The 26,172-nt window shown below is 37.3% G+C and overlaps 2 protein-coding genes across 2 annotated transcripts in view; one reads left to right on the top strand and one right to left on the bottom strand.

Moving 5' to 3' along the window:
- LOC122402502 (lachesin-like) overlaps positions 1-26,172 on the top strand; it is a 253,881-nt gene that overhangs the window by 43,609 nt on the left and 184,100 nt on the right. The window lies entirely within an intron of this gene.
- LOC122402551 (PHAF1 protein CG7083-like) lies at positions 21,535-22,626 on the bottom strand. The gene has a single exon (XM_043405425.1). The coding sequence runs from the start codon at positions 22,624-22,626 to the stop codon at positions 21,535-21,537; it is 1,092 nt and encodes a 363-aa protein (XP_043261360.1).

The raw sequence follows: 26,172 nt of genomic DNA, 5'->3' as shown, positions 1-26,172 counted from the left end.
ATCTGTTCAAATTACTATGGTGCTCTACAATTAATAATTTTGAAGATACATGAAAATTCTGATCTTAAAGCAATAGTATGATTTGCAAACAATCGGTATATAATATTTTACATCTCAGTCTATGGTACTGTGAAAAATTTGTGTCTATGGAAATTCACTTTCCAATTCGTATCCTAATTAATCTCCGTGTTTTCGTAAACTCTAACAGGATTGATGAAAAAAATTACATTATTAGAATGTGAATTAGAACTCAAGAAGGAGAATTTTCGAGAGCGTTGGAAAATTTACATTCGAACGGCACTCGGCTTTTGGTTGAAATGTGTTTCAATAGTGATGACTGTGCGCGGCATTATGGCCGCGCGTGACGTGAAGCGCCAATAAAAAGTAATATCATAGCTCTGCGTTGGTACTTTAGGTACCTGGCATGATACTTTATGCATGTTGCCCTCTAATGGAAGGAATATGACTGGGTGTTTCACGCGCATAACATTTGCTCGTTGGATTGATCGTTTTATCCAGATCCAATGTCTTGTGACTGGCTATAACTAATATAATTGGTCGTTATTACCTGGAATCGAAGCATACGGTAGACCCTCGATTACTGCAGAAAATTCCTGCGACAGTCTAAGCCCCTGCCATAATCAACACAATCTCAATGACAAGTACATCGCAATCTCGTTCTATTCTCTCCATTCTAAGTCTCCAATCTCACAGTATTCCCCCTCTCTGTCGTTCAATTCCATACAACGGACCAAGTTCTCGTGCAATAATCGAGGTTATACTGCGTGGTTCAAATAGAGTCCTGTTTATAATATTTCAAGGACAAATTCAAATATTGTTCGTGAAAGTAAAATAGAATTTCCAAGACAAAGAAGGCTAAGTGAAAATAAATTTGTCACATTTTCTCATTGAAAGTAGAGAAAAATAAATTAAAATACCCTGATGGATGGAACATTTTTGTGACCTAGGAAAGAACCTGACAGAAATAAATTTTCTATTTACAACATCGAGTATATCGAATATTCACGTGCAACTGGGGTTCGATTTCCCTCGTCTCTTTTAAATATGGAAACTATAGAAATGCGAGAAGCGGTTTCTTCCATACTTTTCCGGAACTGTACGGCGTTTCTTTCAAGGAAAGGTCAGTCGATCGTAAAAGCGGAAGGATATAAGCAACGTTGCGTTCGAGACACAGCATAAATCCGGACTTCGCAACGCTTAGGTTTATAATGTTATTGGTTAGCCGTAGCTGGTCGGTATTCGTCCGTAATGCATTTCGCTTGCACAATCTCGGCCAGGCGGAATAGCGTGCAAAGCGAGGTGGTACCTATAAACTAGCCGAGCCAGGCCTATAGTCGACGAGGCTGCTAAGGCGTCTGCGTTATAATATATTAGGAGCTCCCCTCTCTGCCCCCCGGTATCGTTGGTGAGATGCTAGGGGGTAGAAAGAGGCGGTTTCGTCGCCCAAACGGGGCTGCGGTGTGCCACACGCCGTTACCGATAACATCTCATTGTCACAGAACGCCGCGTGAATATATCACACGTTGTATTCTAGTTGGACGATTCTACGTGTCGTTGGAAACTTGAACTTTGACGTCTCTCGACGAGAACCAATAAACCATAAGATAGCCATTGGATAGTTTAACACGATTGTTCGTATTTCTATTAAAACTCGTGTTACGATTAAAATACGAGCTTTCTGTTAATCGAAATACGTATTCCTATATAGAGGGTGAGGCACGAACCAGTCCCCACGATTTTTCAGCCCCTTTCGACGATCTGAGATTTGTCCTATCGAAGTTAATCAGTATTTAACCCACAAGTTGCTTAAATGTAAAAACAAATTGATTTTCGATACAAAATTAAGGTTACTGTTACATTTTTAAATCGAACTAGGTATTTTTGACTTTATAGTATTGTAGGCGACGTCGAGATGAATTCGACGACCTGCTACACTATGACCTTCAGATGATATTGAAAGAAAGATTGCCATGAATCGATTGCTACGATATTTGAAATTATTTAAAGTTATTAAAAAAAGTTAAGCATTACGAAAACGGTGCCTCACCCTATATACTAATGAGTTGGTGCATTTTTGAGGCAGTATAAATTTAGAAAAATTTGTATTTCTTATCAGTGGTGTGATATACGAACTACTGTATTTCGAAGATATTATCTAACGAGTTGTAATGGAATAAATTACTTATAATCTTTAAATTATTCGAGTGTTCCAAGTATAAACAGTGTGAAAATTTGTTTGTTTACAGGTATGTATCAGAGCAGTGCGCCAGCATGTAGCAAGCTATTATTACTGTATCCTATTATCAATGGAAGCCAATCATCGAGTGCTTGGATGGTACCTGCTTGGATGGTAAGGATAAAAATATTGTAAAATATTACTAATTAATAAACAAATTAAACATTTCTGTTAGTGAATATGTATCGATGACAGCATGGTTAAGCAACGACATAACGCAGCGTGTCGATTGTCGTTTGTCTTGTATCGTGTCCGGCATGCGAGTCGAGTCGCGTCCATGCGAAATCGCGTCCACGCGGTGGTCTTATGTTCTTGCATTATTATACGTTTATAAATATAGCTATTCTTATTCTGTGAGTGTGTTAGTGGTTGTATAATGTATTAATATTCCGAGCTAGAAGCAATCTGACAATTTCTATAGCTTTAAATACTTGTCTTAAATTGACTAAAAATTCAGTGGGTAAATCTTTATTTATATAGACATTGTATGGCTACAATATTGTTAAAAACTTTCAAACAAATTTTTTCGTATATACAGGGGTGTGATACATTATATTACATATCAGTGATAACTGTCTTTAAATTTTGAAATATATTTGGAACAAGTGAAAGTCAATTTGGCTGACACGTCCGACCATTACTTACCTTTTCTACTTATACCAATGTCCAAGTCATATTCTATTTAATTAATTACCCATACCGAATATATAAAATATGCAATATATTATTTACTACATTTCCATCATAAACGTGATCAATATTTTCGCAGAATAATTTCTAAATTTGAAAATATATCCAAAACAAGTGAAATGCAACACGATTCGGCTGACATGTTGGACCTATTATTTATCTCTTCTACTTACACCGCATCCAAGTATTAATTTTCTGGAAAACAAAGCCTCGTAAGGTAAACTGTTACTCCACATTTTTCTCTTGTCTTTTCGCCTTATGTCAATTAGCATCAAACAAAAATTTCATTTTAAAAAAGCTTTCCCAAACAGGGTAAACAATTTACTCTATAACAATCACCCGAGTGCTTCTTATTAATTTTATTACACGGTCTAATATCATTCCCCGATAATAGCTATCCCTGGCGAATACAAATTTAGTTCGCTTCCGAAAAGCTTCTCCCTGTGCGGTGAAATAATTGTTGGCGTATAAATTTTCTTTATTTTGGTCGTCAGTGCCTCCGGGAGCCGCGTTCGTGACACAGGCAGTTCGTGATCGCGCGGCGACGCTTATTAATTTTATTAAGGCAAAGTTTTCGAAAGATGCGGAGCCATCGTGTCGCAGATAATATCTTTCTGTCAAAGCGGAATGCATAAATAAATTACACGGTTACGTCATCGGCATCTTTGCGAGGTTGAAGGTGCAAAGGCAGCTCGTGGCGAGTAACGTGTATCGCCGTGGGGCTTGTAAATGAGGGAATAACAATCGCGGATGGCGAGATAAAAGGGGAGTGGCGGGCAGTGGTACGGTGTTCTACACCGTCGGGGGCAAATTCTCCCCAATTACGGTATTCTCCGTGAACTGTACAACCTGGTTCCTTGTATAATAACGTAACAGTCGCCCTAAGGGCCTAAGGAGGCTCCAACTAGCTGCGCCACTTTATCCTTTCTCCCTCAGGATTATTTGCTTGTCGGCTGTCGACGATTTATTTTTATTCACAAAATCGACTGCATAATAGAAATGACGCGCCCTACGTTTCTCTTCCCTCTTTGCGAAAAAACGCTACGAAATATACCACGCCTCACCGCGAATTTCGAATTTCTTGTACTCAAGGGATTTTCCGTTATCGAGAAAAAATCGATTTTTGCAAAAATAACAGGGTTAAACACCATTTTCTTAAAATTACATTCTCCAAGATGGCGGCCAGGATGATTAAAAAAAATAATTGACCGATCAATTCTGACCGTAGGTCACTATTCGTTACGTATCAATTTTTTAGTTTCTACTTGTAATATTTTTAACCATCGAAATAGTTTATTTATCAGAGAATAATAGCAATCTTGAAAAATATGTATTCCATTGCACTGTGTTGAAAATGTGTATTCCATTGCAATTATAGACTCTTACTTAGTACTTAGAATTTGTACGCTATTATCGATGATTGCATCCCTCGCAGAATTTTTTAAATCACCGTTTACCTCGTATAAGACCAATTGGGGAAAATATGGACGAAAGTCGAGTAGAAACGCGCGCAATATTACTCGTTAAAGCAAAAACTCGAAGACAATTATGCTCTCAGATCGTTTCGACGCGCAATCTATATTATTCTCCGGTTCACAAATCTCCCGCGTTCCGGAGGAAACGCGTTAAGATTAATTGTATCATTTTTTCTATTTCGCGGCGTGTTCTCTGTAACTTCGTTAGCATGAAACACGGTTGGAATTAAACGCTCGTAAACTAATTATTTCCCGTGTAACCGACACATATTCGAAGGAGCCTCGAACAAATTATAATTGGTTATTTCCTGTAATTATTAACACGAATTATTTCTTCTTGGACGATTCGAGTAAATTAAGATCAATAGTATTTTCGACCCGAGCCCCCCATTACGATATTCTTAACCATTCAAAAGTTATTAATAAATTCTAATTCTTGCCTCTCTTATTCCACAATTTTTATTTTAGTTATATATTCTTACATGGAAATTGAATGAAATTTAGCTTCGTAGAAGTGATATAACGAGAGTACAATAAAATTGAGAATAATCATCTTCACTGTTTCTGAATTATTCTTTTTGGCGTTTAGCGTGAACGTGCTCGTCATCCTGCAACAGCGTGTGTCTCGATTTTCGCCGCGAACAATCTGAAAGCTGTAATTACACACTCCTTTGTTATTAGATCCCGACGTAATTGAAAACGATACCTCGCAAGTACGGAATTGATCTTCCGTGTGCAAACGACTACCTAATCTCTGGAAATTTCAATTTACTAGATTTAAATTCATCTGTGTGCGTATTTACGTTCTATATAACGCACGTTCCTATTTCGTCCGCACACAATGGTGCGGGAACTCCTACGCCATTCCTTCCACACGTATTTACGCAAATTACTGTTTACGCATAAATCGAGGTTAACCGAAATCGTAGATAATCTTCTAAACCGACTATTCGCGCGAAATGAAAACGATCGTTCGGTTCCTGTTTACACACTGTCGATTTGTTTTACGGTTATTTTAATTGAACAAAGTACAAGAGGAATTTTGGATCTCTTTTTATTCCAGTCATCTTAATAAATATAATTAGCGAAAGGAAATAATAGTTTTATTCTTTGTTGGAATCTAGTTCTTGGAGAAACTTCTTGATAATATTTATTAGTATAACATTTGTTAAAAATTTAACCTCGAGTTACACGGAAGTCGTTCATTGTTCACTTGCATAAAGAAGAAAAATTTCAAAAAAACACACACATTAAAAATGGGTATTTCAGTACATAATTCTAGCTTGATATTTAATAGTCAACCGCCATGAATTTAATTCGACGATTTCAATATATTTCATAAATATTTCGTTACTTTTATTCAATAAAAATCTGAAAATTTTTGAAGCAGTGTAAAACTATGTAAATAATAATTACAAACGTATATCAGATTATAATTTTGTCCAACTCTGCTGTAATTATAATACAAGGTTTTGTTCCTGTTTTAATTTATGTTGGAGTAAATGTATTGTCTTTGATTATTTTTAAATAATTCCTGTATTGTAGTCTTCCGACCCTCCATTACGTGATGTGAGAAATTCATAAAATATTATAAAGTCGCATTATGGTTTAGGATGGTAGAAAAACAGTTTTATCGTAAGAGTGTATAAGAAATTGTTGTGTTCGTTGCAGGGGTTTGTTTCGTAACGCGCGGCGTTCTGTGTTCGCGAATATAAATCAATCTAGCAGCGATAGATGTTTGTTTGCCGGCAGCCGTCACCGTATGAAAATTAAAACGGTATATCATACCGAATCTGGTTAACAGCGAGCGCACTTTAAAAACCCGTTATGTACCGTCGAGCGTTTCTTTCTTACGCGTGTGCATTGCAAACCGAATTCCACGCGGCTATGAATGCGGTTTCCGCGAGTGTCATAGAGATTTAGGTCAGTTTTTCGTGCGGAATTTTTTTTTCCTTTTTTCCCTTTTTTTATCCCGCAATCGTACACCTGTACAGCGTTCGTTAATCAATGTTTAAACCTCGGAACGCGTTCGAATATTTCATTGCGTGCGTTATACATGTACAATAACACCGCGTGAATACGTAATTATTATTAGTCGAAGTTAGTTTTTGAATTGTGTGGGAAATTTCTGCCAGCTGCTTTGGGGTTAGAAAAAGACATTTTAAAAATTTTAAATGAATCAAAATTAATGTTTAAAATTTCTATAACAGTTTCGTGAATTCGATTTGACAGTGGAATTTTAATTTCGACGAATCGAAGGTGCTTCAAAACGATCAGTTTCCGGCGTATTACGTTTATTGTCGTCGTTTGGGTACCCGTTACGGGATCGGTTGTGCCCCGAAAAGAGTATTGTTCGATCGAATCCTCAAACGACGTGGCGTCGTAAATTTTTAAATCGACAATACGTGCGAAAACACGGCTGGTACTCGACGAATGTCGATTTGCTGCCTGCTCGAGAACAAGCATCAAGTTTGTTCACGTTCGCTGCACTTTCTGCACCTCAGGAAAAAGGCGCAAATATCTGAGGAACGTAGCGGCATTGAAAAACCGGTCGTTATGAAGTTACAGTTTTCGAAATGCCGTTGAACATGTTGTCGGGCTCAAAGAAATCATTCTTCGAGCACCGAATATTTCTCTTAGCCAGAGAAAGGAATTTTAATATTCAAACGGATGCAAGATTAATATTAAAAATTCGTCTAAGTCGTCGGCAATCGGATTTATTATCTTTATTTCGATCCTAAAATTATTTGAGATATAGAACAGAAGGAATAAAAATATACTTGATTCGATCCTTCTTTAGCCAACGATTCGTAGAGTTTTTTTAAATCGTATGTAAATTATATACAGTGAGTAACTTTAATATATGGACACTATACAATTTTTACATTATCGCATTGTAATTTTATTCACGACGAAAGAAATAAATGTTTAATCCAAAATTATATTGCTACATAAAGTCTAGTTAATAAAAGTATAAATTTTATTTATATAATTACTAACGTTTATTAAATATTTTATTTTAAACAAAACAATGTCTGGTTTTAACGTTGCAATAATATTCGGACACTTTTAAAAACTGATAGTTCTTGTAGTAGTTTTTACAAACGAAAAGTAATTCAATGTCGTATAAGATATCCTTCTTGACGAATGACCTGTTTTAATCGTTGAGGCATATTGCAAATTATTTTTTTCAAATATTCTGTACTAATATTATTCCATTTCTTTTTCAGTCGTTCTTTTAACATTTCTTTAAATGTTATTGCAGTTCTGATTCGTCGGTCTAGTTCATTCCATAAATTCTCTATAGGATTCAGACCTGGGGATTGAGGTAGCGGTTATAATAATTTTGGACAATTATACAGCAAATATTCCTGTACAGTACGTGCTTTATGCTTGGGGTCATTATCTTGATAATATTTAAATCTATTCTGAATTCCCATTTTTATTGCACTTTTACGAAAATATTTTTTAAAATATTGAGGTATACAGTTTTGTCCATTATGTTATCAATAAAAATTAATTCACCCGTTCCAAATATTGAGATACATCCCAATACAAGTACATTTCCACCTTCGTGCTTTATAGTCGGCTTGGTATTTTTAATTTTGAATTCTTCATTTTTCTTTCGCCACACCATTCTTCGCCCATCCGATCCAAAAATGTGGATTTTACTCTCATCATTAAAAATAACGTTATTCCAGCATGTATCTTCATCTGAAACAAATTTTCAAGCAAAGTTTAATCTCTTCTCTCTATTAGTTTGATTCACATACAGTTTTTCCGAGCAACTCCTCCATTATAACCACATTCTTTTAATGCTCTGCGTATTATTTGGGGGTGTACTTTCTTTCCAGTCTCTTCTAATAATTCGATAGCTAATTTTGGTGCACTTAATGTAGGATCTGTCTTCATTTTTCTTTTAGCTCGCGCGTTCAAAATTTTTCGTTGGCCTCTTTGCGAAATAGATTCCATTCGGTCTTTATACTTAAATCTTTTAATAATATCTCCCACAGTACTTTTACTAATTTTAAGCATTGCTGCAATTTTCCTATACGATTCACCTTTTGCATCGTGAAAAATGACAAGCTGTCGTATGTTGTATGAAGTGTTTCTCTTACGTCTCATTATTACCAGTGAACTTAATGAATAACTAAACACAACTGATTTTCTGAGTCTTGTATCGGCTGTTGTCAAGTGCGGACGTGTTTCAGTCGCGAGGATGTAAACATCTCCGACCGCGAGTGTTTTTCTTTCTACGTTCTGTACGAAAATTCCTTCATTATACAAGTCGTGTGCAATATTTCGTGCATATTAATACAGTTAAACATACGAAGTGTTGCTTCACGGCAACAATACCAGAATGACCTCTGACTACAGGAGTCATTCTCTAACGCCAGTACTCCAAAGTTCCAGTGCTGAAAATACCAACAAAGCTAGTTACGCTTCAGTTACACAAAATAATATGTTTCCAAAGAAAGAACAGGCTATCATCTTGGAAGCTAAAGATGGGATCGAACTTGAAGAATACATTAGAGCAATTGGAAGCTTAACTAATCCGACCAACATTCGATTTGCCTCTAGAATATCTAATAATAGAATTTGTATTTTCTTGGCTACCAAGGACATCGCCGAAGAACTAACTAGCAAACATACAAGAATTAATGTCGCAAACCAATCAATTGAAATTCGCCCCTTGCTAGTCAAACACAAACGACTCATTTTTTCAAACGTTTATCCTACGATTCCCCATACAGTAATCGAAGAACTACTTGACAAACTTAATGTTAGGAGAGAATCACCAGTGTCATTTTTAAGAGCTGGTTTGTCGGAACAAGGCTATTCCCATATCCTTAGTTTTAGACGGCAAGTGTACATTCATCCCGACGACGTTCAAAAAGTTCCAGATTCCATTCAAGTCAACCACGATGATACATCATACTGGATCTACCCTTCTTCTGACAATTTAAAATGTTTTATATGTAAACATGACGGCCATCTTGCTAAAAACTGCCCAACTGCAGACAATAATAAAAATAAAACACTCGATCCAGTTGTCAACCCGAACCTCAGTAAAATCCATAACCCCAAGGAAAACTGTACACGTAATGATTCTATCAGTAAAGTACCTCGAACTGCTCAACTTAAGGAATTCATCTTCGAAGAGCCCATAAGTACTCCACTTAAACGAGCTAGATCGGAGATAAGTACAACAAACTCACAAGCAACAACAGACCCTAATATAATGATACAAGAAGTTAAGAAACTTAAAGAATCGCCAAAGCTACCAAAAAAACAAAGGAAATCCAAGAACACTGAGGTTGTAATGAAACCATTAGAGGAAATGTTGTCTCCTCTAAAGGATGCGCTAAATAATCCGGAGTCCCATCTAAATTTTCTTCAATTTAAAAGTTTTATGGAGAAAGCTCATGCCTCACAAGCCACAAGAGAAATAGCAGAAGAGTATACAAGAAATACAGACGAATTAATAACCCTAATGGAAAAGTTATATCCTCTTCTGGAAGACAGGTGTATTAAAAATAGATTCTCCCGAATTATGAACAAGCTTAAAAAATCACAGCCAATGGAAATATCATCTCCATATCCTACTTCGTCCGAAGAGGACGATAGCCTTCATCAGGATACTATTGAACTTGATAAATCCACCTAATGAGCACAAAAATAATTCAGTGGAATATTAATGGGTTATGGTCGCACTACGAATATCTTCAAAAGCTCATTAATGAACAAGATGCTGACATAGTTTGTATTCAGGAAACTAATTTCAAAAACGCAAATCACATAAATATTAAAAATGTTGAAGTTGTTCATAAAAATAGGAATAACTGCTCATCTGCAAGTGGCGGAGTTGCTGTTTATGCAAAAAACTATCTATACAGAACTGAAGTGTTCTTAAATACTAATTTAGAAGCAGTGGCAGTGAGTCTATATTTGGCAAACAGAATGATCACTATCTGCAATATATACATTCCAAATAGCTATCAATTTAATCTCAGTGAATTATTAGAATTATTAAACCAACTACCCAGACCGTTCATTATCTTAGGTGACTTAAACAGCCATAACACTCTTTGGGGATCATATCAAATAGACCAAAGAAGCCGACTTATCGAAAAGCTAATGGCCGACTGCGATCTTTCTCTCTTAAACAAACAAGATCCTACACACTTTAACACAGCAAATGGCAAATCAAGTTCCATCGATCTTTCTTTTTGCACCCCTGACATTGCTGATTTATTTGAATGGCAAGCATCCGTCGATCTCTTCGATAGTGATCATTTCCCGATTTCGAAATGTTAAGCTAAATTCCAAACAAGATGAACACAATGATAAGCAATTCAATGCATTAGATTCTATACCCGAATTGAATGTTAAAATTAGTTTTGAGGAACTATCGTTTGCTTTGAATAGATGCAAAAACTCCAGTCCTGGGCCTGACATGATCCCTAATATATTCATTAAAAAGCTTTCCACCAAAGCACTTAAATACCTGCTAAACCTATATAATTGCATTTGGATTAATAATGTGTTCCCGCAAAAATGGAGTGAAGCAATAGTTGTGCCAGTTCCCAAACCAGATAAAAATAGGAATCTTGTAGGTAGCTACAGACCCATCGCCTTAACGTGCTGTTTATGTAAAATAATGGAGATGATTACTAACAAGCGCCTCAGATGGTTTCTCGAAAGGAATAAAATACTATCTATACATCAAAGTGGTTTCAGACAACATCGTAGTACATTGGATAGTCTTGTGGCCTTGGAGTCTAATATCTGAGAAGCCTTTGCCAACAAAAATCACCTCGTCGCCATTTGTCTCGATATAGAAAAGGCATATGATATGGTTTGGAGGGAGAGAATCATAAAAATTCTTAAAAGTCATATGCTTAACGGAAATATTTTAAATTTTTCAACAAACTTCCTCAAGAACCGATCTATTCAAGTACGTGTAAATGGCTCGTTATCCAACAAAATAGGAATCAGCAATGGTGTCCCTCAGGGTTCCGTCCTGAGTGTTACGTTTTTCTTACTTGCTATTAATGAAATCACGAACATCATTAAGGCTCCTGTTAAGTGCACACTATTTGCAGACGATTTTACACTCTTCGCTTCCGGGAAAAACATTGGAACTACACAACTTATTCTACAGGAAACCTTAAATCAACTCAGCACCTTTTCCCTAAATACTGGCTTCAAGTTCTCTGAATCAAAATCAACAGCTATAGTTTTCAGTAGAAGTTCTACTGTACAAGATAAGCCAAGGCTGTTCCTTGGAAATCGTATTCTTTCTGTAGTCAACCAAGTCAAAATTCTTGGACTCATGTTTGACAGCAAACTTACGTGGATACCTCACATCAAGCAAATCAAAGAAACATGTGCTAATATCATGAAAGCAATAGCATCCAAAACGTGGGGAGCAGACTTCAAAATCTTAATTAGTACATATAAAGCTTTAATTAGATCTAAACTTGATTATGGATCGGTAGTGTACAGTCCGGCTAAATTAACGACACTAAAAAAATTGGAAACAATTAACAACAGTGCAGCGAGAATTGCAACGGGAGCTTTCTGCACTAGCCCTGTAGTAGGCTTGCTAAGTGAAGCAAACCTGCCACCACTTGACTACAGAAGAATGCAATTCACTCTTTCATATACTCTAACCACTGCATCATCTCCATGTAATCCGACGAAGGAAATAATTTTCTCAAAGAAATTTACCCACCTATTTAATAACAGGATCAAATCACCGAAGCCAATTAACATTCGCATTGCTAATATATTCGAACAGTTGCACATACCGCTCCCTAACATCTTTCAAATTAAAGTGATTAACACTCCACCCTGGACATTGAAGATACCAACACTGATTGACCTCAACATTCCATCGAAGGAATTTGAAAACCACGATCTCTTTTTAGTTCTCTCATGCGAGGCATATGCTATATTGGAGGGGCTGAAGTACATCGGAAAAGCTAATAACAATGACAAATTCATTATCTACTCAGACTCTATGAGTGCACTTACTGCCCTTCATGTTACTGAACCCAAAAACTCTATTATTAGACAAATTATTGAGAAGTACAACGAAATTCTGTCAAACAAACAAGCTACTGAAATTTTGTTTGGGTGGGTTCCATCACACATTGGGATTGCGGGAAACGAAAGGGCTGACAAAGTCGCAAAAGGGGCCGCTAATTCACCCCGTCATCCCCTCAATACACCTATCTATCACAAAGAAGTCTTCAAATCATTTTGCAAGATTCTCAAAGAACACTGGAATCTGTCCTGGAAAAGTGGCCATAAGTCACACATTCATCGTACCAGGAATAATATCTACGAGATTAGTCCTGCATTATCGTTCGACAGGAGGCACCAAGTCGTTTTAACAAGGATAAGGATTGGCCACACAAGCCTAACACACGCCCACCCATTGGAGAAGAAAAATCCACCAATGTGCAACACCTGCCAGACTGTTAATTCGATTGAGCATATCACTACCTCTTGCCCGAAATGCCAATGGGAGAGAACATTCTACCAAATTGATGGAAACTCCAGAGATGTAACCAGGACTACAGATTCTTGCTTAAGAGTACTACAATTTCTTAAACATATAAACATAGTTCATTTAATTTAACTTAATCTCTGTGTCTAGCGTACCTTATATTTCTATGTTAAACGTATAAAATTTATTCATTTTATATAACCTGATGCTATATCAAACGTTTGTAAGGTATTGTGGTTGCTAATGACCCTAATGGGTTGATGCAACAGTAAAAATTAAATAAAACTGATTTTCTGAAACTTGAGACAGTTTGCACAGGCTGTACTGTTTATAAACATATCTCACAATTGCATTAAATGTTATACTAGCTCACGCAAATTGTTACGTACCAAGGTGTCCGAATATTATTGACACGTTAAAATTGGACATAGTTTTGTGGCGTCGCCTCCTATGCTCGCCACCAGAGGGGTCGCGCTCTCACAAGCGCTCGACCGACCCCTCGGTTGCTATACATATATACATTCCTCGAACGACTTCCCAATATCCCAGTCGTCTAAGGCAGGGCCTGCTAGAAAGTCTTACTGATGAGTCCGCTAGCAGGCCCGGACGAAACGCGCCCCCTCCTTTTCCTTTTCTGTCCTCCTACGAATTTCACGCGTTCCTATGCAGCGAAGCAGCGCCACAGTCTTCTTTAATATAGAGAATACATAGTAAATGTTAGTAATTATATAAATAAAAATTATGCTTTTATTAACTAGGCCCTAATACAGTAATGTAATTTAGAATTAGTTTTTTTTTTCTTTATCGTGAACAAAATTACAATGCGATAAAGTAAAAATTGTTTAGTGCCCGAATATTAATGTTATTCACTGTAGATCGTATGGCGGATAATGGAACAAGGGGGAAAAGATGTTCTCGTAACACGAACCGGTTCGAAGTTGGACATCAAAAGACTGATCGCGCGGCTTAATATCATTATCGCGCAATAACAATGAAAGTACGTTATTCAGCGTCGGAATTACCGCGGACAAAGTGAAATTAAAGTTAAAACCGCGCATCAACTATCGCGATAGTAGCTAAATTCTTAATCCGGTCGGCGGACGAAGTTTGCGGGGATGGAAACTATAACTAAATAACGCGGCCGCTAGCAATCTCCTTGCGGCGAGTATGAAAGATAATTCTAATTAAGTCCATACCGAAACTTTTCCATCCATTTTTCCGATTCGAGCGGCGACGTCTATAAAAGGGAACCGTTTAATCGTCTTCTGGCAGTTATCCGGCCAGATAATTACGGCATGGGACTCGAAACGCTTTGTTGGTACTTAAACTTGTGGTCGATGGGATTCGTGGAGTACTGTGGAAATATCGTAGGGGCGAAGCGTGGATAGAATGGGAAAGGGTGAACGGAATGGCGGGGGTTTAAGGATAACGCAAATGGCGATGTCGCGAAGCGACACGTTCGACGTCGCGATATTCCTAATGGCGGACCACTTACCCCTTCAAACCGCACGAAATACAACCTTAGGTGTATAATTGAGCAAATGTGATACCTATTCGAATAACTTGGAACGAATCTCTGAGATAATTAACTATTATAATTATTTATTGGGCTGGCAAGGCATCCTTTGCGATGCAACCCGTCGTTTTAAATGGCATATTCACTGTCTATCCTGATGAGTTATCTTAGGAAGATAACGTTGATTGTACTGTGGAAAAGACTATATTTTTTACTCTCTTCTGGAGAAGAAAATGTACCAAGGGTTGCTTTTTTATCGTATTAATTGCGTTTATAATTGCGCATTAAAGTCACATTTTAAAATTAATATGAAATTATTTTTCAAGTTTAATCATTTTTCTTCGATTGACATTTTAATTTGTCTCATAACGATTGTTAGATTGATTGAAAAGGGTTACGTTTAACTCTCGTACGTTTTTATTTTTATCACAACTACCTTATCTTCAGTCTTTCTCGAACTACTTCTAGACAGTTCCAAAGAGAAGAAAATAACGTTTCAGAGGATCCGTACTTTCCGTTGATTAACGTGGACAATATTAAAGAACTCGACAATAATGGTTCTTATATTTTTGTTTATTTTCTAAACGAATCTCAGTTTAAATTTTCACCGGAGAGGTTACATGAACATTTTTAAAAATTGTTTCTTCCATCAAGAAAAATATTAAATCGCGTTAATAACGTGCAACGTAAATGTATTAAATAACGTGTGTATACAGGGTGTTCGGCTACCTCTGGGAAAAATTTTAGTGGGAGATTCTAGAGGCCAAAATAAAACGAAAATCAAGAATACTAATTTGTTGATGAAGGCTTCGTTAAATAGTTATTAAAGTTTAAAGTTCCGCCAATATTAAATTTCTTTTCTTGAGAGTGGGTAGGATTTCGGGGGTAGGTCTATTCACAAAAAATGATTGTAATTGAGCCCCGCAGCCAAAAATAATTTTTTCAGAATGACTGCAAATTTTTTAATTTAATTTTTTAATAACTTTCTAACGAAGTCTCAGTCAAGAAATTGATATTCTTGATTTTCATCTTATTTTGGCCTCTAGAACCTTCCATTAAAATTTTTCCCAGGGGTGGCTGAACACCCTGTATACGAAAGTATTGTTTCGTGTAAATAATTATCGTTGATTGAAATAGCATTATGCGTCGGCGATTTTTGTTCCTCGAAGAATAATTTTGCAAAGAACCCGGTGTCGATGATATTTCGTTGTTATTTGTCAAATCATTCCGTCAGTTTATAATGTCTCGACCCCCTTGTGGATTATATTTAACACTACGCTGCGGACTATTTTCAATATGTTGGCGATCCAACGTGGTCGCAGCTATATTTAAATACGACGACAAGTTATTAATTAATAACTACGGATCTATTTCAATTTTGAACAGATCCTCAAAAATTTTTGAAACAATGCTTACGAACCAAATATCCTCGTCTAATTATTACAATTCTGTTAATACTTCTCATTATTACGAGCGAATGCAATATGTGCCATAACTAAAATCAACTTTAATTTATGGCAACGCAAATTGAAATACGCGAACAGAAATTTAAATTATGACCGCTTATATATTTTCCTGTGTAATAAAAAATATTTCTAAATTTTTTTGTAAAGGGTTAACTATTAATATTAATGTCTCATTGATTAAGCGAACGAAGTCTAAATTAATTGCAACGTAACAAGGAATTGCTACGTAAAGAAGAAACTTTATGTCTGTACCAAATATTTTTATATAAAATTAATATTTAAATAGACGTATTAAACGTTAATACGTTTAATTGGATAATCGAGTTATATAATTAAGCAATAATCTATCCGAACGAAATCAGTTACAAATAGCTGAGTAATTTCACACAATTTTAGGTATCAGTTGAAATATAAATGCGTATTTCATACAAATATTTGGGGTGTACCAATTTCATACATTAAATGCGAGAATGTTTAATCAGTTCAATTTACGGTAAAACGTATCTGTGAAACAAAGCGTCGGTTATTATTCCGCCGTTGACTTTCTATTATTTTCCAACCGTCTATCGTTAAACAATTTTAAACTGTATTTATATTAACGTGAAATTTCTTCCTCGATATCTCGTTACTTCGTTTCATTATTACGACGCGGTTTATCGTATCTTTTTCCCTCCCACTGTACGAGTAAATTCGATCACCCATTCTTTCCATTAAATCCTCCATGGAACGATGCAAAACGATATCTTTCGTCTGTGTTGTTCCGTACAGAAAACTTTGTCCACTCGTTATCACCAGCTTTTCGATCTAATTCGAACCAACCTCTCTTGCCCATCCATCGCCTTCTCGACTCCATCTTTCTATTCTAATCCATCACTCATCTAAATTTTGAACGTTCTCGGACGTACAGTCCCGGACAAAATGACATCTTCGATTTTTTTCGATTTTCAGAGCTCAGCTACTCTTATTTCCCGTAAATGAAATTATTATGTAATCCCAACGATCACATAATTTGCAATGTTTGTCTTTACCATTAATAAAACAGACTGTATTTAGTGATATTCGTAATCCTAAAGAGACGATACATTATTAATTCCATACACGATCATCATTTCCAAACATTCTGGGCGTTGACAGTATAAATGTCTCCGGATTTAAAGGACCCACGGTGTTAAAAACTAGGGTGACCCTATAAAATGAATTACAAAGTAAAAATTCAGGGGATGTAGATCAGGGGACGCGCAGAGGCAATGGGTTCCGCACGAGCCATCCATCTGTTAGAAAATCGTGCGTTCAAGAACTGTCTGGTTAGTCGGTTGAAATGTGGCGGTGCGCTGTCATGCATAAACCACATGCGACGTACGTTTAATGGAACTTCTTCCAATAACTCATACAATTGACTATTCTGCAAACTGACGTAAGATTGACCTTTTAATCTTCTACTAAAGAACACAATCAGTCGAAACATTCGTACGAACGTTTTAATCGTATCAATTGTATCTATTTTAAAGCTTCTTCCAATAACTCATACGATTGACTATTCTGCAAACTGACGTAGGATTGACCTTTTAATCTTCCACTAAAGAACACAATCAGTCGAAATATTCGTACGAACGGTTTAGTCGTTTCAATCATATCTATTTTAAAGCTTGTTTTCGTGTAACTTTATTCTCTATTTTAAGCAAAACAGTTTCGAATGACCACTATTTAAATTTGTTTCTCAAAATGTTGTTAATGACGAACGAGAAAAGAAATGCATTAAAATATTCGTCGTATTTAGTTTCGAGGCGCCTACGAACGATGGTTATTGGTTTGCAAGGACATTGGGAAAATATGAAGAAAAAAAACGAGAACGAAAGGCAACCAAGTTGAATGAAGAGACATAAAACGGTTCATCGCGCAGAATAACGAGGGTTTGGAAATCGAGGATTTAATGAAGGGTTGGTAACCGAGTATAAAAGGCATCTATCTCAGAAAGCTGAAAGGATATACGATATTAAATTGGCAAATCCCCTAAACGAGAGAGAGAGAGTCGTTCATAGATTTGATTTTATTCGATCGAATGCCGTTTTATTGGGACCTGTGGGAAGAAACTCGGAACGGGGATAAACTGCGACAAGGGAGAGTTTGCTCGAACCAAAGGAAATGCTCGATTATGTTCGTGGATTGCTACAATATTACTGCAGCGTGTACGGGTTACCTTCGTATAACATAGCACTTGTAAACCCCTCTAACACTAGCAAATAAATTATACTCAGTCTTAATATATTATTCGTTGGTAATTAGAAATAAAAATAGAAATATTGGGTAGTACCAGGAAGCTCGTTTTTATTCCAAATAAATGGAACTGTATTGCTCCTACGAAAAGTAATTTATCTAAATCATAACGTAACTTCCATTGGTTTTTATTAATTTCTTTATTAAAATGGTTACTTACATACAGGTTGTGATATTTTAATAAACAGTCTATCAACGCGTGTTAAAAGTACGAAAACTTTAGATGCGTGTAGTTCCGAAATTACTAGCGATTTCTTTATAATTAATCCACTGTTAGAAGCGGCAAAGCTTCCTCTTTAAAGTGGTTTCTGGATTTTGTCGATCCGGCTTTCCGTTTTTGAGATATCGTAAGTTATGTAAAAGGTAATTTTTTTAATCCGACTATCTCTGTCTCCGTCTAACGCGTTGGAGCTCTTTCTCTCGCGCACGTGACGTAGTGTATACTATATTCTACGAACACATGCGGTGAACGGCTTTGCGAAGACCGTAGTAAGAAAGTTCATTGCCCTCGCGACGTAAACAAACGCTTCAGCCTCATCCGATCGACTTGAAACTAAAATCCTCATATCTCCGAAACTAATTACGCTATCGACTTTAACGAACGCTCATTTTAAAGGGCTTTTTATCCCCTATCCGATGAATGTAATAACAACAATTATTCATGCCGTCTTCTATGTGCATTTTGTTATTTACTTTGACGCTTCGCTTAAAATTTTTCAGGCATTTGCGCTAATCTGGCAGAAAAATGTTTGCAATAAAAGTTGACGAGTATTTTGAGAGAAATAAAGTGCGATAATAAAAATATCGAAAATTTCCAACCGAAAAGTGTAAATGTAGCCACAGCATTATAATTTTTATTATGTATAAATAACCGCTTGCATTTTGTGTATCATTTGTTAATACGCGCACTGTGGATCCTCCAGAGGGTTGCATAGCACAATGAAACGTCTATTTTTGGAAACGACACGGTGATTGGCTCGTTTTCGATGGACGGAGAAACGAATGGACGCCCTTTGGAAGGGGGCGTAGAAGGAATTGGACGGCTCCCGGTGTACGGCGTTGATTTACATCGGATAATATCAAATTACGGATCCGTAGAAGATTGTCGGTGTAGTTCCACGTGGTCGACCACGTTCTTCCCTTGGGATAGCCGATACCGAAGGGAGGAAGTCCTCCCCCTAGGGGTGAGAAAGGGGCAGTATATGGAGAAGACGAGCAGGATATGGGGAGAGAGGGGGTGTAGATGTGGCACAGCATGCGAATAGGAAGAGTCATTTGTACCATGAAGCGCGAGGTCCCCTCGTGACGGTTGCGTGCGCCGGCAGTTTCGACCCTGTCGTTCACACGCTCGCCACCACCCTTTTCCACTTGCATAGATAACTTTCATCCCCCGGTTGTCGATCTCTGATTGAATCCTCGTTGTCCGGGACGACCGATTGTTTGACTTCGCCCGGTTAACCACTCAACCGCGGTTCTTACTTTGCTCGCGATGGGGCCTGTATCGGTTGATTCGCGCGGAATATTTTATGATCCGCGATATTAAAGCCATTCGACAGGTTCGTGCCGTTTCCTAGGAGCGAAGCATAAACGTTTCCTCCGTTTCTTCGGCGCGTAATCTTCGCGAAATGAAGCAAGAAAGCAAGAAACAATGAAAACAAGAGGCACCGACACCATAGGGTCACCGATTTTATTCGAACTATGCACGCTCGTAAATCATGGTCGTTGCGTTCACGAACGTGTAGCATTACGGACGAAAATTTATTATTTGCTGAATTAGGGCAGCATATGCTGTGAAACGTGTAATGTAATATATAGAGACGTAACAATTTAATGTACAATAAGAAATTTTGTTAATTTTATATTGGTTTTTTTTTATTTTAAAAAATTTACAAATTATTACAATTACTAGTTCTGTTCGCATAGACAACCCACACTTTTCTGGAACATATTTATATACATACGTGGTAAGTACATTCCTATCAAGACAATAGACGTCACGCGTCTGTTTACCATATTATACGGCGCGATTTTCAGTAATTCTTAACAAATTGTAAATGTTCCCCCCTCTATTTTTAATTGAACGTCAAACAAGTGTTCGTAATAGTTTGATCGCCCTACATTGGAAATTAACGAGAAACATTGCGTTGTCGCCTAGGGTATGTCGAAATCGTAAAAGGAGGGTGAATAAAGAGTCGATAAACGTAACTTAGGGACATAATAATCGTTCGAAACGACGATAACGTATTATCGAAATGCAAAGATTAAACGAAAGAGCGCCGGTCGTGCGTATATCTTTATAACGAGTAACCTTTGGAAGCAAATCCGCCATGATTCACGAGATTGACCTACGGTCGAGAAGATCCGACAGGAGCCCCGGCTAGTAGCGCTTCGCGGGCCCATAAATCTCAATGCATTATCGATCGATCTCTTGTGCCTCGTATACGTGTAACAGAGAGAGAAAACGCATGTGTGCTTCTATGGCGTTGATTTAGGTAGGATAATATCGAATTACGATCGCAGCCAGTTGTCGGAAAGTCCACACACTTGTCGATGGTACTGGCAAGGATCAAGTTTTGATTGGGGCAAACAAATCGTTCCTTTAAATGTCACGTATTCCATTATTATATTAAAATTTACCTTCTTGGCGCTCGATCAGGCCATTGTTCGTACCGTACTAAATATTATAATTCGTAGTTCGATTAATGAACGCAACTCTGATATCGATCATTGGCTTCGAGTCTATTTGCACGCAATAATTAACCCCTGCCTTGTCCATTGTGTTCGATACGCAACTGATTTAAATAATTTATATACCTGCTACAATATTAAACACTCGTTAATCTTGCATTTTTGCTTTCTCTTGCAATTTTGTTTATTTTGAGATAAAATAGACTAAAACAGATAAGAAATTGGTCAAAAATAATAAGTATTCTGTACTTAATTCCAAACTTTATAATGTATTGTGGGAGAGTATGGAGGGAAACAGGACGTTGTCAGGAGCCCGAAATAACCCTCCCAGTCTTAATAACGATGATATATATTTTAAATAAATGATATATATTAGTCGGGCGCGCGCGAGTGTACGTGACAATCCTCGTCAAAGTCGTTGCTGTAACTAACTGATGACCTGGCCTGCTTGGCCTTGCCATCCCTTTGCCGCTTTCCCTTTTCCCGTAAGGAACAAAGCGGCCTACGTCATGGGAAAACCCCTGTACCCTGTCCTCTCCAAGCTAAAGAGGCCCGTTAGCCTCCTACAGTTCGGCCATCCTGACCTGTTAGCCGCCCCGGCTAACCCCAATACAATATTGTTTCTTAAATCTATCTGTACATACTGCATACTACATGCTTCTTAGCTCATACTTAATACATAATTTTTTCTCCAACGAATACATTAATACAAACATACATTCCTCAGTTTGCTCGTTCGAAAGCGTTTTACAATGATACATTTTAAAATTATAATGCCCTGGGTAATTTGTGTGTAACACAAATTTCTTAATACATTGGGTTTTGGCCTCGAATAAAATGTCCAATCCTAAAGTGAAATAGTTATCGAAGAAATCCGATCGCCTTATTTTATCACGTTCGTGCGCGTGAGGACTATGAATGCGCATCTTGTCCTCGGCTTTGAAAAACACCCGAGATGGTGCACCCAAAGCGCTCAACACATCTTCACAAGTATCGCCAAATAATACCTTTTTGGTCCAGCAGCGTTTCCTTGGCTCCAGTAATACCCTAGTTACAGAGCTACCTTCTGTGAAAAAATGCAATCTCAACCCTCGAGTGCGCGCTTTATCCCGCATAACATCTACCTTCTCTAAATACAAATTGTTGTGATAGCAGACGAGCGGTAAAGGTGGTGGATGTGCTTTCAAGTTATGCTCGTCTGTTCCACTTCCGCTAGCCCTATTACCAATGTATCTAGCTGTTTTAGCTACAAGGGGGGAAGCCCCATTTGGAAATTGCAGTGATCCTAAGCCATGCGCATATCCAGGTTGGAACTTTGAATCAATGGGAAAATAAAATGACAATCCACGAAAATTTAAAACAAACACTTGTTTGTCGCTATCGTAAACACCAGGATGAGTTGCTCCAAACGAGTGTTCAATTTGTTCGATAGATGGTAAAACTTCCGGCGAATTGAACGGCAGACCGCAGTATTTAGGTTTGACTAATTTCATATTATAAATTTCAATTATTTTGAACCTTTGCACTACTGGGTCAAATATAAGCCGTACACCGTAGTGAGGTAAGTTTATTCCTAATTCTACATCTAAAGGATTACTATCGCTATAAAGTACTTGTACTCCCCTTATAATGCCCACTTGAGATTGTATTATCGAAATTGATTGAGAAAAATGCATACCTAAAATAAATTCCCACTGCTCGCAGCCGAGGGATCTCTCGGGCACTACCTCCAGCTCCAACATTCTACCGATTTTTCTATTTAACAATTCGTCTAAAATACTTTGTAATTTTTCCCTATCCGCATATGAAATTCGCCGCGGTCTAAAGCAAATCGGTTCTTCCTGTTTTAAAGCCATATTCCTTTCAAAATCAATGTTATCAATACTCGATCCCTTAACTTGTAAATAGTCCGATTGGTACGATTCTTCACTTTGTTCTGCCACCGCCGGGCCAATTTCCGAGTGAATTTGAAGTTTTTCCGGTTTTAAAACTATATTCATTTCAAAATCGATGTTCTCGATACTCGATTCCTTAACTTGTAAATTGCCCGATTGGTACGATTCTCTACTTTGTTTTGCCACCGCCGGGCCAATTCCCGAGTGAATTTGAAGTTTTTCCGGTACCGTGACCGGTTCGCTCACGCAATCAAACCAAGATCCGAATTCTCGACTCTTCGGTCTCGGACATCTTGGGGACACATGTCCGGTTTCTCCACAATTGAAACATCGGATCATCTTCTTCTGCAGCTCGGGTCTTCCTCTTGGATCACTACCCCCTTTGCTCGGTTTCCTGTCCGCAGCTTCTCGTTCCCGACGAAGAAGCTCCATTTCTCGCCGCAATAAGTCGCACTCCAAACGCATGAGCTCCAATTCGCGTGCCAGGAGGTCTCTCTCTCGGCTTCCAGAACTCCGACGAGGCTGCGCTGCCTCGTCTTGTATCTCACTGTCCCGTCGCTGTTCTCCAACTCGATCAGCCGTCGCCCGGTTCGCCGCGACGATATTCCAAATATCGGGATCAAATTCTTCCAGCCGTAAAATCAACTCGGATTTCGAGCCGCCCACTGCCAAGTTGCGTTCTCGCAGAAATCTCTTCAATTCACTGGTGGTGTAGTCCTTCGACATCTTCAGTGGTCAAAATTAGCGTCGCTGAGTCTTAAAAAAAAATGCGCCAACACGCTTGACTTCCAGCTGCACAATCCGCTAACCCACTCTCAACAAATATGTCACGGGACCAGATTCACTACCAATTCAATTTGATGAACTGCATAATTGTCAATTTGAGTTACAACGCACCAATAAAATCACTGACGGACAATATTCACTTACAATCGCGACTCGTACTTATTTTCCAAAAAAAAAATTGTTCTTTATCCCACTTCTGAATTGTGGGAGGGTATGGAGGGAAACAGGACGTTGTCAGGAGCCCGAAATAAACCCTCCCAGTCTTAATAACGATGATATATATTTTAAATAAATGATATATATTAGTCGGGCGCGTGCGAGTGTACGTGACAATCCTCGTCAAAGTCGTTGCTGTAACTAACTGATGACCTGGCCTGCTTGGCCTTGCCATCCCTTTGCCGCTTTCCCTTTTCCCGTAAGGAACAAAGCGGCCTACGTCATGGGAAAACCCCTGTACTCTGTTCTCTCCAAGCTAAAGAGGCCCGTTAGCCTCCTACAGTATATAATTAATGTGGTTTGAGAATGGAATTAATAAAACTTCGTTTAGTTCTTTTGTTTATTATAGAAAGTTATGTTTTCTGTTGTAGGAAACAAAGATCATCTATAACTCTCTCCAAAATTTATTTGAAATATTTTTCTATAATTTGTAAGAATGAAAAATCCACTTTGTTCGAAATGAAGATTGAAATCCATTTAGTCATTTAGATGCAACAAAATTTGGATTTTAATAATCAAAACGCGATCGAGAAGTCTTGTAACGCGTTTTGTTTGAAATTTTTCTCGATTGCAATACTTTCCTTCCTCGCAAGCGAGATACTAAAGAGGGCACATCGTTCACTGTCTCTAAATGTGTACACGACAGAGTTAAGATCGGTATACGCGTCATTTAGGATATATTTGTCCTGTCGGATCAAAATACCTCAGAAATTTAACGTTTGACAAATTTCTGTGTGTCGAGGAACTTTTTGCAATCGTTATTTACTACTTCGACGAGACGTCGTATTATTTTTGCGATAACGGATCGCCCCACAGTGGGCTGGATCGAAGATTTTAGTGACATTTTACCGAAAAATGAACTTTCACATATCGATTTTTAATCAATTGGTATCGTCTTTCAAATATCTACTGACCTTAAAAACTAAAGAATTTGTGAAATTAACTATAAATTATAGCTGTATTGAACTGTTAAAGTTTAACATTTTCAAATGTACGTTTGACGCTCGAAAAATGTACTTTCTTTGTCACGGTATTGTGACGATCTCGTTTAATGTTTTTTCTTCATTTCTTTTCTACAATAAACAGCATTATTTTCCATTACAAAATATTAAATACAACTCAAGTTATTTTATTTAGTATACTAGGAACGTAACGTTGAATGTACTACAGAAAATTGTCAATATTTTTACAATTGACAAGGAATATCTTTTGAGTCCCAAGTTGTCCCACGTTCTAACATATCTCAATGTTTTCAGGATACTTTCTTTTAGATAATATATAAAAATCGTAACCACCTTCGTCCACCTTTCTGAATTATTAATGTTCAAAGTTATTGGTGTCATGTAACCTTACGCGGGGTCGGTAGCCATCATCGGTACTCTACGGTGTTCGGCCACCTCTGGGAAAAATTTTAATGGGGGATTCTAGAAGCCAAAATAAGACGGAAATCAAGAATACCAATTTGTTGATGGAGGCTTCGTTAAAAAGTTATTAATATTTAAAGTTCCGCCCGTACTGAATTTTTTCCCCGAAAATGCGCAGGATTTCGGGAGTATGTCTATCTACCAAAAATGATTGTAATTGACCCCCACAACCGAGAATAATTTTTCCAGAACGATTTGAAATTTTTTAATTTATATGTTAATAATTTTTTAACGAAGCTTCCATCAACAAATTGGTATTCTTCATTTTCGTCTTGTTTTGGCCTCTAGAATCCCTCATTACAATTTTTCCCCAGGGGTGGCCGAACACCCTGTATAGCTATTTAGGTAATAAGTTGATGTGTATAAGTAGGTAAAGCTAAATGTAAAAATAATGCATTGTAGAGAACGTTCGTCTGTTTTAAACAAAAGCAATGTAATCTATACCACTTTCAAGTGTCTGTTCGCTTTCCTCTTAGAGATCATAGGAACAAAACAGGACGATTGACACAAACGTTTGTTTTATTTTTTTTCTGCATTCAGTTGGAACAGAACCATCGAACTGCATAGTGAACTGCACATTAAAAATATTTTTTCCGTAGTCTAGTTTTTTCGTTCTTTTATTCAGTTTAATATTCGCTTTTTACAGTTGTGTTTTGTATAGTTTATGTTTAGTGCATGTATTCTTTTGAGTTCAGTTAAGTTTATTCTGTGTGTAACAAATTGTATTCCGAGTTTTCTTCATTACTGTTGTTACGGAAGTGTTTGTTGTCTTTTACATTAAACAATGGAGGGATACCGTACAAATAGAGATTTATTTTTTACATTAAAAAATATGTCTAAAGATATAGATGATTATGGATTCTTATATCAAAAAATTTGTGAAAATGCCAATATTTGTGCAGAAACTTCGAGTGTACTGAAAATCAGTTTAAAAAAATTTACGTCAAAATTAAAAATGAAATGGGTG

This window comes from Colletes gigas, unplaced genomic scaffold, assembly GCF_013123115.1.
Source record: "Colletes gigas isolate AHSC1104 unplaced genomic scaffold, ASM1312311v1 Colletes_gigas_Sc00037, whole genome shotgun sequence".
In the NCBI taxonomy this organism is placed as follows: domain Eukaryota; kingdom Metazoa; phylum Arthropoda; class Insecta; order Hymenoptera; family Colletidae; genus Colletes; species Colletes gigas.
The sequence above is the reverse complement of the archived record's forward strand: the minus strand, read 5'-3'. Positions and strand labels throughout refer to the sequence as shown.